The 14,229-nt window shown below is 50.6% G+C and overlaps 1 protein-coding gene across 2 annotated transcripts in view; it reads left to right on the forward strand.

Annotated features, from left to right (window-relative positions):
* Nucleotides 1-14,229, forward strand: part of LOXHD1 (lipoxygenase homology PLAT domains 1) — a 391,860-nt gene that overhangs the window by 349,484 nt on the left and 28,147 nt on the right. For both annotated transcript variants that reach the window (XM_063958520.1, XM_063958528.1), the window contains 3 exons: nt 510-695; nt 12,187-12,357; nt 13,551-13,689. In XM_063958520.1, coding sequence (XP_063814590.1) covers nt 510-695; nt 12,187-12,357; nt 13,551-13,689 — 496 coding nt within the window. The remainder of the gene's footprint in view (nt 1-509; nt 696-12,186; nt 12,358-13,550; nt 13,690-14,229) is intronic.

The following is a 14,229-nucleotide window of genomic DNA, read 5'->3' on the forward strand; positions in this document are numbered from 1 at the left end:
CCGTAGGCGGCGATTATCTGATATCAGCAGTGCAAAAATCACTGCCCAGCGATCAGGTCTGAATTGCCCCCTATGTTTGTACGGAGACGCAGTAACATATTAATAATCTCATGCAGCCATGTGCCTAAAAAAAGATAAAAGGAGACCCCTGACCTTTGTTGAAAAACATTTTGAAAGTGAAATAAGATATATTCCCCTTTTACTGAGCACATTATGGGCCAAATGGAATATGTGGCAGGTTTTTGAAAGTGCCGGGATTCCTGCTGGTTATTGTCACATTTACAACAGCAATTTTTCCTGAGGTAAACCCAGCCTGCTTCTGCCTGAATAAATATTGCCGCTTTAAACTGCCATCTCGCAGGAATCTCTGCGCTTTCGGAAAACCGCTACCTATTACCGTTGACCCTCTATGTGATATCTTTGTTATTAGCTGGTGGGTAACATTTACTGTACAGAGGCAATTGTTCCATACACTGACAATATAAGGACGCGCTGTTGTTGTGTCGCAGGTGCGGGCACCGATGCCAACGTCTTCATAATAATCTTTGGCGAGAACGGGGACACGGGCACCCTCGCCCTGAAACAGTCCAATAACTCCAACAAATTTGAGAGGAATCAGATGGACACTTTCCGCTTTCCAGAAATCCTGAGCTTAGGGGACCTCTGCAAAGTGCGGGTCTGGCACGACAACTCAGGTAAGTGTCCGCGCGCTGAGAAATACAGATTATCCCAGGGTAGGTAACATAACCCCATAACCTGCATAACATCCGCCCAGCACATTCTGCCACAGGCCTGGCATTGAGACGCATTGTAGGGTGCTCTGCACTTGTCAGAATCCAGTGATGGTGGAAGTGGTTCGGTTTGATATAGCAGCATTCAGAATGCCGGCGGTCAAAATACCGACCGCGGCATCCCGATGATGAGAATCCCGACAGGGGCAAGGTAAGTATACCACCCTTTACCCAATGCCCCTCTAACCCTAACCCTCCCTTCCTGTAGGCAGAACCTAGCACCCCCCTCCCCCCCACACCCACACAGCCTAACCTTAATCCTCCCCGTGGGGTGCCTAAACCTAATCCCCGCTCCCACCCGCAGTCTAAACCTAACTCTACCCCATAGCCTAACCCTAACCCTCCCTGCGAGTGCCCGACCCTAACCCCCTCCCCTCCCTGCAACCTAACCCTCCCACCCCTGCAACCTAACCCTTTCTCCGCAGCATAAACCTAACCCCCCCCCCCCCCTCTTCCCCCCGCGGCATACCTCTCAAGCGGTCCGGCAAACACTTGTTCGGGATTCTGGCAGTCTGGATGCCGGCGCCGGTATTTCCAGCAATGCCGGGAATCCAGCGTTGGTATTTCGGCTGCCGAGATCCCGACCGGATCCCGCTGGAAGTGATTGGACTGAGGGGCCACCTACATATGGGGACAAATGAAAGGCCTGATCCTCAGTTGCATGCAATTCTGGATGGGAATGGTTCTTGCAACCCCTGGAAAGCTGCACATGCGTTTCAGCCTTTCACGTACAACTTGGAGCAGTTAGGTTTGATTTTGAGTGGGACGTATCTCAGCTGCTTCTCACATAGATGGGGAGATGTATCAAGCCTTGGAGAAAGATAAAGTGGAGAAGTTCAACAACACAGTCATCATCTTCTAACTGTCATTTATCTGGCACAGTCTTTGAAATGAGTGAGGTATATTTGGTCGACATGCACCAGGTCTATATGATAGAATGTCGACCTAACGTCCCGAGTGGCCCAGCGGTCACTTACCTGGTCCTGGTGTCTGCAGCGGCTCCACATTGTGCACATGGCAACAGGCCCGCCATCAGGGGGGTGCTGCGGGCACAGCTGTCCCGGGCCCGGACTCTCTAACAGAAAGGTGAGGGCCCAGGATGCTCATGCTGCTGCCCGCCGCCCGCCACCATCCGTCCTCCTGCCTCCGCCGCCCGTCCTGCCACCGCCGCTGCCCGGCTCCTGCAAGCTATTGAAAAGTCCTTCTCAAGATGACCGCCGCCTCAGAGGAGACAGTTATTAAAGATACTAGAGGAAGCTCTAGTTTCTTAAATAACTGTCTCCTTCGAGGCGGCGGCCATTTTGGAAGGGACCTTTTCTATAGTTTCACATGAAACAGGCTGCCGAACAGTCTGCAGCGACTCCAGCAGCAGCTGCAGGGAGGAGAACCATAAGTACCCCAATGAGCAGGTACTGGGGCATTATAGCGTAGTGCATAATATTGTGCTGGGGACACATTTTTTTTAATTATACACATATATATATATATATATATATATATATATATATATATATCATATTTTATATAATTATTTAATTATTATTATTATTATTATTATTTTTTGGGGGGGGGGCGGGGGGGGGGCCCTGCCTATTTTGCCAGTCCCGGGCCCCGTAATTTCTGATGGTAGCCCTGCATGGCAACATTCTGAGGGTCACTCAGTAATAGAAAAGTGCTCTCTTGCCTGGGGTACTAACATAGAAACATAGAATGTGACGGCTGATAAGAACCACTTGGCCCATCTAGTCTGCCCTTTTTTTAACCATATTTTTATCTCAAAACTTATTTGATCCTACCGAATAAATAAATAAAACTTTTGTTGGATAATAATTAGTATAAAAATGAGAGTAAATGTCAGTGAAACACACACCTACAAATAGGGATGGCCATCGGTGGGTTATCCATCGATGGTTGCCATTAATGGTACCATTAATGGATAACCTCGATGGTGGGAAGCCATCTGTAATGTAACCATTGATGGTTTCAGCCATTGATGGTCAGTCCTACTTTAGTATTAAGCACAGTGCGGACCAATCAGGACCTGGGGGCGTGGCTTCACATGTGTCGGGGGTGGAGCTATGCTCCGTGTCCCCAACACCCTAGGGAGAAAAAAAATAAAAATATTCAGTAGTTTCTTACCATCGATGGCGGGAAACCATCTGGTTCTCCCCCATCGATGATAAAAGTAGTTACCATCAGAGATAGACCATCAATGATTTAGAATCATCGATGGTCGATGGCCATCCCTACCTACAAATAACATACATTTCTCTAGTGTTTCTTATACTCCGTTTTACTCTCATGGGAGCACCTCATGGTACTGTACATATAGTTTCCCTGGTTGGGACTGATTATTTCACCTTTGGAGTGACCTACCTATATCCTTTCTCTGTTTTGAGGCTCCTGTACAAGTACTCAGGGTTCTCCCAACTTACCCTCTCCCGGTGCAGTGTTTGTCAGGGGCAATTCTTCCTCCTCTTCCTCGCCTAGTTAGTGAAGCCTGTCAGGCCTGCTTTATGCGGATCTGATCTATGTTCCAGTCAGTCCTCTGCCTTCCCAGAGAGCGGCCTCTTCATGCAAGTAATTGGCTCCGTTCCATCTGACAGGCTATACGGTGTGCCATGGTCTGTCAGCGGCAGCTGGCCATTCACCAGAACCTGCAGCAGCCCGTCTTCACTTCCCAGCTTCTCCTGATTTACTAACTGAGCCCAGACGACTGTCAGACAAAACCGACACCCATTACATTTCTGTTCAATCCCTAATATTATTATCCTGGGGCGTTCCACCTGCATGAGGCCTATCTGGGGAACCAATAGAGGGGATCCGGTCAGGATCCCGGTGTTTGGGATCCTGGCACTCGGAATACCGACACTGTCCGGAATGCCGACGCCTGGATCCCAACATGGATTGAAATGCCAGCGCCGGGATTCTGACCGAGGTATGCCACCACTCTGCACTGGTAAACCGTGGGAAAGGGGGGGTAAGTGTAGGCTGCAAGGGGAGGGTTAGGGTTAGGCAGCGGGGAAGGGGAAAAGTTAGGGTTAGGCCGTGGGGAGGAAGGGTTAGGCACCACCGGTTATGTTAGGCTGTGGGGGAGGGTGGTTAGGTTTAGGCTGTGGGGGAGGGTGGTTAGGGTTAGGCTGCGGGGAGGGTGGTTAGGGTTAGGCTGTGGGGGAGGCAGGTTAGGGTTAGGCTGTGGGGGAGGGTGGTTAGGGTTTGGCTGTAGGGGAGGGAGGTTAGGCTGCGGGGAGGAGGGGTTAGGGTTAGGCTGTGGGGGAGGGAGGTTAGGGTTAGGCTGCGGGGAGGGTGGTTAGGGTTAGGCTGCGGGGAGGGTGGTTAGGGTTAGGCTGCGGGGAGGGAGGTTAGGGTTAGGCTACGGGGAGGGTGGTTAGGGTTAGGCTGTGGGAGAGGGTGGTTAGGGTTAGGCTGCAGGGATGGTGGTTAGGGTTAGGCTGTGAGGGAGGGAGGTTAGGGTTAGGCTGTGGGGGAGGGAGGGTAGGATTAGGCTGCGGGGAGGGTAGTTAGGGTTAGGCTGTGGGGGAGGGAGGTTAGGGTTAGGCTGCAGGGAGGGTGGTTAGGGTTAGGCTGTGGGGGAGGGAGGTTAGGGTTAGGCTGCATGGAGGGTGGTTAGGGTTAGGCTGTGGGGGAGGGAGATTAGGGTTAGGCTGCGGGGAGGGTGGTTAGGGTTAGGCTGTGGGGGAGGGAGGGTAGGGTTAGGCTGCGGGGAGGGTGGTTAGGGTTAGGCTGTGGGGGAGGGAGGTTAGCGTTAGGCTGCAGGGGAGGGTGGTTAGGGTTAGGCTGTGGGGAAGGGAGGTTAGGGATAGGCTGCGGGGAGGTTGGTTAGCGTTAGGCTGTGGGGGAGGGAGGGTAGGGTTAGGCTGCGGGGAGGGTAGTTAGGGTTAGGCTGTGGGGGAGGGAGGTTAGGGTTAGGCTGCAGGGAGGGTGGTTAGGGTTAGGCTGTGGGGGAGGGAGGTTAGGGTTAGGCTGCAGGGAGGGTGGTTAGGGTTAGGCTGTGGGGGAGGGAGGTTAGGGTTAGGCTGCAGGGAGGGAGGTTAGGGTTAGGCTGTGGGGGAGGGAGGTTAGGGTTAGGCTGCGGGGAGGGTGGTTAGGGTTAGGCTGTGGGGGAGGAAGGTTAGGGTTAGGCTGCGGAGAGGGTGATTAGGGTTAGGCTGTGGAGGAGGGAGGGTAGGGTTAGGCTGCGGGGAGGGTGGTTAGGGTTAGGCTGTGGGGGAGGGAGGTTAGGGTTAGGCTGCGGGGAGGCTGGTTAGGGTTAGGCTGTGGGGGAGGGAGGTTAGGGTTAGGCTGCGGGGAGGGTGGTTAGGGTTAGGCTGTGGGGGAGGGAGGTTAGGGTTAGGCTGCGGGGAGGGTGGTTAGGGTTAGGCTGTGCGGGAGGGAGGTTAGGGTTAGGCTGTGGGAGAGGGAGGTTAGGGTTAGGCTGTGGGGGAGGGAGGTTAGGGTTAGGCTGCAGGGAGGGTGGTTAGGGTTAGGCTGCGGGGAGGGTGGTTAGGGTTAGGCTGTGGGGGAGGGAGGTTAGGGTTAGGCTGCGGGGAGGGTGGTTAGGGTTAGGCTGTGCGGGAGGGAGGTTAGGGTTAGGCTGTGGGAGAGGGAGGTTAGGGTTAGGCTGTGGGGGAGGGAGGTTAGGGTTAGGCTGCAGGGAGGGTGGTTAGGGTTAGGCTGTGGGGGAGGGAGGCTTTAGGGTTAGGCCCCCCGGAGACAGTTAGGGTTAGGCTGTGGGGGAGGGAGGGTAGGGTTAGGCTGCGGGGAGGGTGGTTAGGGTTAGGCTGTGGGGGAGGGAGGTTAGCGTTAGGCTGCAGGGGAGGGTGGTTAGGGTTAGGCTGTGGGGAAGGGAGGTTAGGGTTAGCCTGCGGGGAGGTTGGTTAGCGTTAGGCTGTGGGGGAGGGAGGGTAGGGTTAGGCTGCGGGGAGGGTAGTTAGGGTTAGGCTGTGGGGGAGGGAGGTTAGGGTTAGGCTGCAGGGAGGGTGGTTAGGGTTAGGCTGTGGGGGAGGGAGGTTAGGGTTAGGCTGCAGGGAGGGTGGTTAGGGTTAGGCTGTGGGGGAGGGAGGTTAGGGTTAGGCTGCAGGGAGGGAGGTTAGAGTTAGGCTGTGGGGGAGGGAGGTTAGGGTTAGGCTGCGGGGAGGGTGGTTAGGGTTAGGCTGTGGGGGAGGGAGGTTAGGGTTAGGCTGCGGAGAGGGTGATTAGGGTTAGGCTGTGGAGGAGGGAGGGTAGGGTTAGGCTGCGGGGAGGGTGGTTAGGGTTAGGCTGTGGGGGAGGGAGGTTAGGGTTAGGCTGCGGAGAGGCTGGTTAGGGTTAGGCTGTGTGGGAGGGAGGTTAGGGTTAGGCTGCGGGGAGGGTGGTTAGGGTTAGGCTGTGGGGGAGGGAGGTTAGGGTTAGGCTGCGGGGAGGGTGGTTAGGGTTAGGCTGTGCGGGAGGGAGGTTAGGGTTAGGCTGTGGGAGAGGGAGGTTAGGGTTAGGCTGTGGGGGAGGGAGGTTAGGGTTAGGCTGCAGGGAGGGTGGTTAGGGTTAGGCTGCGGGGAGGGTGGTTAGGGTTAGGCTGCGGGGAGGGTGGTTAGGGTTAGTCTGTGGGGGAGGGAGGTTAGGGTTAGGCTGCGGGGAGGGTGGTTAGGGTTAGGCTGTGCGGGAGGGAGGTTAGGGTTAGGCTGTGGGAGAGGGAGGTTAGGGTTAGGCTGTGGGGGAGGGAGGTTAGGGTTAGGCTGCAGGGAGGGTGGTTAGGGTTAGGCTGTGGGGGAGGGAGGCTTTAGGGTTAGGCCCCCCGGAGACAGTTAGGGTCAGGCTGAGGGTAAGGAGGGTTAGGGTTGGGGGGGTTTGGGATTAGGGCTAGTCTACTTACCACCTTGGTGTCGGGATCCTGAGTGTCAGAATGCCGCTGTCAGTATTTTGACTGCCGGCATCCCAACCCCGGGATAACCAATACCCCTATAGAGAATGTGAATCTCCCCATTCAATATGATGTTGTCCCCCATTGCCTGGGAATATCTCTTTATACAGTATATCCATATTCAGAGAACTCCCATGAGGCCATTATTAGACCCCAAGGAGACGAGTGATCAGGAGGAGGAGTATAGTTTGGCAGTTGTGATACGTCTTGTTCAGATCTTGAACATAAAACAGGTTCCCCCCATCTTTATACTGTACCTAGGTGTGTCTTCAGACACAACCATCGATTGCACCATGGAAACTTGCTCTAGCCCCAGTGTATGGCCTCCAACGGGAGCGATTGTGCGTCTGAGTTCGCCAAGAGTAATCGATAACCAACGGTTCACAACCATCAATGTTTTCATTACACCCAGTGGCTATGGTTTTGCAATTTGATAGCATGATTGTGATCATTGACACCCTCCAGCTTCTCCTCCTAATGTGTGGGGATATAGGCCCTCATTCCGAGTTGTTCGCTCGGTAAAAATCTTCGCATCGCAGCGATTTTCCGCTTAATGCGCATGCGCAATGTTCGCACTGCGACTGCGCCAAGTAAATTTGCTATGTACTTAGTAATTTTACTCACAGCTTTTTCATCGTTCTGGCGATCGTAATGTGATTGACAGGAAATGGGTGTTACTGGGCGGAAACAGTCCGTTTTATGGGCGTGTGGCAAAAAACGCTACCGTTTCCGGAAAAAACGCAGGAGTGGCCGGAGAAACGGAGGAGTGTCTGGGCGAACGCTGGGAGTGTTTGTGACGTCAAACCAGGAACGACAAGCACTGAACTGATCGCAGATGCCGAGTAAGTCTGAAGCTACTCAGAAACTGCTACGAGGTGTGTAATCGCAATATTGCGAATACATCGTTCGCATTTTTAAGATGCTAAGATTCACTCCCAGTAGGCGGCGGCTTAGCGTGAGCAACTCTGCTAAAATCGCCTTGCGAGCGAACAACTCGGAATGAGGGCCATAATACGCCACAGGGAGAATCGCTGCCTCTTCGGCATTCTCCTTTGTGCGTACGCAAACTCTCTCTCCATTCTGCACACGCGGACAAGCGCACCATCGAATGGCTTAAAAGTGATATTTACATGCCAGCGTTAGGCATATAATGATGGCGGTGAGTATGGACCAATTTGATGCCCCCATGTCCATCCCTACGGTGTTTCAGTTAGCCGCAAAGTTCCGGTGTAGTCTCATATGTTGTGTTTATGTGCATAAAACAGAAATGATGGTAATAAACATTATGGGGGTAATTCAGACCTGATCGCTAGGCTGCGTTTTCATACAGCGGGCAATCAGGTCTAAACTGTGCATGCGTATGCAGCACAATGCGCAGGCGCGTCGCACAGGTACAAAGCGATGGGTTTGTGAGAAGGATCCATTCGCACAGGCGTTCGCAAGAAAATTGGTAGGAAGAAGGCGTTTGTGGGTGTCAACTGACCGTTTTCAGGGAGTGTCCGGAAAAACGCAGGCGTGTCCAAGCGTTTGCAGGAAGGGTTCCTGACGTCAATTCCGGTCCCGGATAGGCAGAAGTGTTCGCAATGGCTGAGTAAGTCCTGGGCTGCACAAAATCTGTTTGTACCGCTCGGCTGCACATGCGTTCGCACACTTGCAAAGCGAAAATACACTCCCCTGTGGGCGGTGACTATGCGAACGCAGGACTGCAAAAAACCTCTAGCGAGCGAACAGGTCTGACTTAGCCCCCATGTACGAAACACACAGAAACATAACCTGTGCTGCTTCAACTTAACTTTGCTGCTACTTGAATCGCCGCTGTATTTCCTTTCCTCAAAAGCGAGTCTAAAAGGAAACGCTGGAAGAACAGTCTACGTCATTATTACCACCTGGTGTAATATGTTTGTTCACATAAGTGAATGGATGGGGTTTGGGGGCTCACACCGGTAACCCCTCTGAAATTGCCTATGATATTCTCTGTCACCAAAACCGAGACCTCACCCTACACCCTCTAAACTCATATTACAGAACAGCATTATAGGTAACTGGTCTGGTGTTGTCCAATAGAAAGTCTGATTGTATTATAACATGTTCAAAACACCAAACAAAATATCCACGCAATTCTCCTTCAGCTCCTACAAACACTGCGCCTAATTACGTCCTGCCCATGTGACCCGCATTATTTGCGAACGCCTCTGCCTGATTGACAGGCAGAGAGGCGTTCACGGGGCGGCAACACTCTGTTTCCATGGCGGAGATGGAACGTTGCAGGGGCGGCAGCTTACAAACGGGAGCGTGGCGGCGGCGCTATCAAGGTGGCTGCGTGACGCCACACGCAGCCGCCCCACCGATCAAAAAGATGGTGGTGGGCCTTCTGCCATCGCAGCCAGGCTGCGCCGGCAGGAGGCTTCCATCATTTCTGTGACCACGCACTAATTTCGGCTCAATCGCAATTAGTGTGTGGTCGCAGAAGGGGGGCGGCGGTCAAAGGATTGCAAATTCTGCTGAAAAGCAGAATTTGCAATCCTTGCCGAATGTGTTCCTCTTTGCCTGATTCATGTTTGTAAGCAAAGCAAAAAAGCAAGCAACTGGGCAAAACCATGTTGCACTGCAGTTGGGCAGATGTAACATGTGCAGAGAGTTAGATTTGGTGTTCAAACTGAAATTTCAATTGCAGTGTAATAAATTATCCATAAAATGTGTGGGCTACGTGCAAAAGCAGCCAGTATTTACCCTGCACAGAAAATGTGTTTGCAGAATTGTATTTGCTCCCCTTGCATAGCAACATAGGGGGTAATTCAGAGTTGATCGCAGCATCAAATTTGTTAGCAGTTGGGTAAAACCATGTGCACTGCAGGGGAGGCAGATATAACATGTGCAGAGAGAGTTAGATTTGGGTGGGTTATATTGGCCCTCATTCCGAGTTGTTCGCTCGGTATTTTTCATCGCATCGCAATGAAAATCCGCTTAGTACGCATGCGCAATGTTCGCACTGCGACTGCGCCAAGTAACTTTGCTATGTAGAAAGTATTTTTACTCACGGCTTTTTCATCGCTCCGGCGATCGTAATGTGATTGACAGGAAATGGGTGTTACTGGGCGGAAACACGGCGTTTCAGGGGCGTGTGGCTGAAAACGCTACCGTTTCCGGAAAAACGCAGGAGTGGCCGGAGAAACGGTGGGAGTGCCTGGGCGAACGCTGGGTGTGTTTGTGACGTCAACCAGGAACGACAAGCACTGAACTGATCACACAGGCAGAGTAAGTCTGAAGCTACTCCAAAACTGCTACGAGGTTTGTGATCGCAATATTGCGATTACTTCGGTCGCACTTTTAAGAAGCTAAGATACACTCCCAGTAGGCGGCGGCTTAGCGTGTGTAACTCTGCTACATTCGCATTGCGACCGATCAACTCAGGGTAAATACTGGCTGCTTTATTTTTACACTGCAATTTAGATTTCAGTTTGAACACACCCCACCCAAATCTAACTCTCTCTTCACATGTTATATCTGCCACACCTGCAGTGCAAATGGTTTTGCCCAACTGCTAACAAATTTGATGCTGCGATCAACTCGGAATTACCCCCATAGTTTGTTCCAGATACAAAGTTACTTGCTTTTTTTCTGCTTTACTTACAAACATGAATCAGGCCCAATACACAGACGTTAATCTGACAGCTGCCACAGTTAACACTTCCAATACATTTCCATTCAACTGCTGCTTTGATTAAACATTTAAGCAATCCGCTGCTCCCCCACAGCCGAGAAGGGGTTACTTTGATATAAAGAACAGAGGCAGCGACGTGTTACCAAAACTCAGGAATGAGATCATTTCAGCTGTATCTTAATAATCGGCGTCTGTCAGAGCAATACTAATTGTAGGCCAGACTGGGAGAGCGGAGCATATTAGCGTTCTCATCATGCTTAGAAAAAGCTCCAGCTCTGCTTTCATTACAATTCCCGAAAGCCATCTGGTTCTCACCAACAAATAGTCGCATACTGTAAATGAGTTTGTGAGGCAACGACTTTATAGTAAAATCTACACTTTGCCATTTGGGGTTTGCGTCTCACAAACATCAGTAACCGTGGTATATTGACGCTAAAGGTTCTCCAGCAGACCTCCACATGGCAATCTGCAATGCTGCATGCACAGAGATACTGCCATCCACTTGTATAAAGTTGTAACAAGCCCAAGAACCAATTGGAAACTAGAAGGTAACATGCTGACGCTGGATAAACAAATTGGCCACAGAAAAGACGTGATCGCATCTGCTTGGAGGGACCTGACCTGTGGGTACTGAATCAATGATAGAGATGGCCATCAACCATCGATGGTTACCAACAATTGATGGCTTTCCACCATTGGTCGATGGTTTTGGTAGAGAACTGGTGGTTCTCCGCCATCAATGATAGATTCAGCAGGGATGTGCATCGTTGGGTGAAACCATTCATTTGTTTCATGCCAACGATGGTAAGTACCAATGGCATCATAGATGGAAAGGAAACCATCAAAGATTAACTTTCTGATGGCCATCCATTGTCCCTGGTGCAAATTGTGAATGATGATGATGACGGATGAAGGACGGCATCTGATTGGGCAAACTTGACTTGAACTCAACCATTAATGCAAATAGAATGAATCTTTCATATTGTGTTGGGGTATGGGAAGGTTGCCCGTATGTTTTTGAGTGTTGCGTCTTGTTTTCTCAGTGTTTCATAGGCTCCATGGCACTTGGATACTTATTATCTTTAGTGTAAGGCCAAGGGCCTAATTCAGACTCAATCATTGCAATGGCATCGATCGCAGTCTGAAGCCCTTTGGGGAGTGCGCCCGTACAGCGCGTCCGCACCTCGTGAGCCCCAGTGAGATGCGATCGCCTCTGCCTGATTGACAGGCAGAGGTGGTCACGGGGGTGGAGGGGGTGTGCCAATCATCTTAGAACAGTGTTGGTCGGGCAGGCATGTCTGGACCGTTGCGGTGGCGGGCCACGGCGGCTGCGTGACGCAGGTAGGGAGCTACTTTGGCAGGTGCAAAAGCTTTGCCGACGATTTCTATGGAGGGGAGCAGATGGAACCTCTGAAGACCACTCTTTGCAAATAAACTAATTGGGTTATATTTACTAAAGTGCGGGTTTTTAGAAGTGGAGATATTGACCATAGCAACCAATCATATTCTAGTTATTATTATCTAGAAGGTGCTAGATACATGTGAAGCAAAACTTCTCCACTTCCAAAAACCAGCACTTTAGTAAGTATGCCCCATTGTTTCTCCAAGAAACGTCCTATATTCAGATCTAGAACCTAAAGGAGAAAATATTCTCACATTTAGTTTCCAGTGCAGAACAGAAATAACGAGAGAGAAATCTAAGGTATTGTTCCCTGTACAGATTGGCATTCGTCAGTGGCCGTGCGGTGGGTGGATGTGTCTGGGAGGGTGACCTTGGGGAGTAGTATATGTATGTTGATAATACCACACCACACCTGAGAACATCACTCCCTTTCTAGGCATCGGACCTGGGTGGCACCTGGAGTTCATAGACGTGAAAGATGAAATCATGAACAAGACATTCCGCTTCCAGTGTGACCGCTGGCTGGCCAAGAACGCGGACGATAAACAGATCATACGAGAGCTCGCCTGCGCCAACAACGACATCTTGGACCTGAAAGAACGCACATGTAAGTGACCTGGATGACCATAGGGATCTTTGTGCCTTATAACCAATGCAGGGAAATGGCACTGATGATACATTTTAATTCATACTTACCTACTCTTCCGAAAGTTGCAGGAAACTCACGGTTTGTTGGGTAGTCCCCCACACCCCCCGAAAGAGTGGGCACTCCTCCCGCATCCCGCTCGCTTCCTCGTGAAGAGGGCAGGATAGGGGGATAATGCCGGGAATCGCGGTCCATATATGGAGGGGGTGGGGCTAAAATAACTAATTGTTGTCTTTGTTAGCCCTGCCCCTTCCTCAAAGATCTGTGATTCACAGCATTTACCGTGATGGGGATGGGGCCTAATGAAGTCCTGCCCCACCCCCTGAAATGCCCATGGATGTTCAGCCCCCTAAGTGTCTGGTCACTTCTCCTCTCTGAGCTTCTTTCGGAGAGGAGTATTCTAAGGGGTGGAGTAATGCATTAAAAAAAAAATCTTGGAGGGGGTGCCCTGTCTGTTTTGTCAGTCCCAGTCCCCACAATTTCTGATGGCAGCCCTGGTATGTTTAAATGTATATAGCTCTGATTTCTTTTTTTTTAAAGTATATAACAGCTACATAATGGGGGTAAGGTGCAATCAGGGAGATTGGTAGACTCCTCAGGGAGTCAGGGAGATTGCTGCTATTCAGGGAGTCTCCCTGACAGAGAGTTGACAAGCGTGGCCTATGGGGTCAACATCTTCAGTTGCTTTGCAAAGGCAGGCGTATACCAAACCCAACTGAACCCTCTCTGACAAATTATCATTAAGAACCAGGAGCCAAATTCATAAATTGTAATTTTAGTTCAAAATCCCCGTATCCTGTGAATAAAACAAGGAAATCAGATTTCGCCGTCAGAATTCTAAACATTTGTCCTAAGCGGGGGGCGGCTTCAGAGGTGGGGCTGCAAAATTCAAATAGAGGAGCCACACCCACTGCCAGCGAGTCAGTTAGAAATGGCAGTTGGTGGCAGTTGGTGTGACTGCAATATTTGAAATGAACGGTCCTGCAGCCCCTCCTCTGAAGCTGCCACTGGTCCTAAGCGTTTGTCTAAACAAAAGTCTGACATTTCTTTAGGGTATACTGTGAGGTAGTGATGTACCTGGTATGTCCAGACCAGTGGCGGTTTTACTCACATATACGTCAATTATGTTATTGCTGTTTTCTGTCCATCTTCAGCCTATGAGATTGTGACAGTGACCAGTGACCGCGATGATGCGGAGACCAAGGACAATATCTGGATCGTTCTGGAGGGCAAGAAAGGACGATCTAAGGAGATGATGCTGGAAAACACTTCTAAGAAGAGGAGATTTGCACAGTGAGTCCCGGGATTTTCATGCTGTGCATATGCACTATCTGCAGTAATCCTGTGATTATTATTGGGCCTTTAAATCAGTAAAAGGGAGCACACAACATTAACAATGTTCTCACATGTACTACCTGACACCTCCAGTGGTTTCTGAGCACCCTTTTTCCAATTCAACCCTCATGAGACCCCCCCACCCCACCATCGCTGCCATTTGTTAGTGATGAGCGGATTCGGTTTTACTCGGTTTTACTCGGTTCTCAAAACCGAATCTTATTGGCTATCCAAAACACGTGACATCAGTGAGCCAATAAGATTCGGTTTTGAGAACCGAGTAAAACCGAATCCGCTCATCTCTACCATTTGTCTCCCCAAGCATTCCCCAAGGACTCATTTGTCAGCCGCAAGGTCTCACTTCCCACCCTGTCTACGCTTTGCAACTTATGCCAAACTTCCACCTTATCCACTTCTCCCATCACACTTAAAATAATAATTAAAGGAATTTATCCTAATAACTCAACAGATTTTTTTTTTAAAAACTCTCCGCATCTG

The sequence above is a fragment of the Pseudophryne corroboree genome, chromosome 1 (genome assembly GCF_028390025.1).
Source record: "Pseudophryne corroboree isolate aPseCor3 chromosome 1, aPseCor3.hap2, whole genome shotgun sequence".
Lineage (NCBI taxonomy): Eukaryota > Metazoa > Chordata > Amphibia > Anura > Myobatrachidae > Pseudophryne > Pseudophryne corroboree.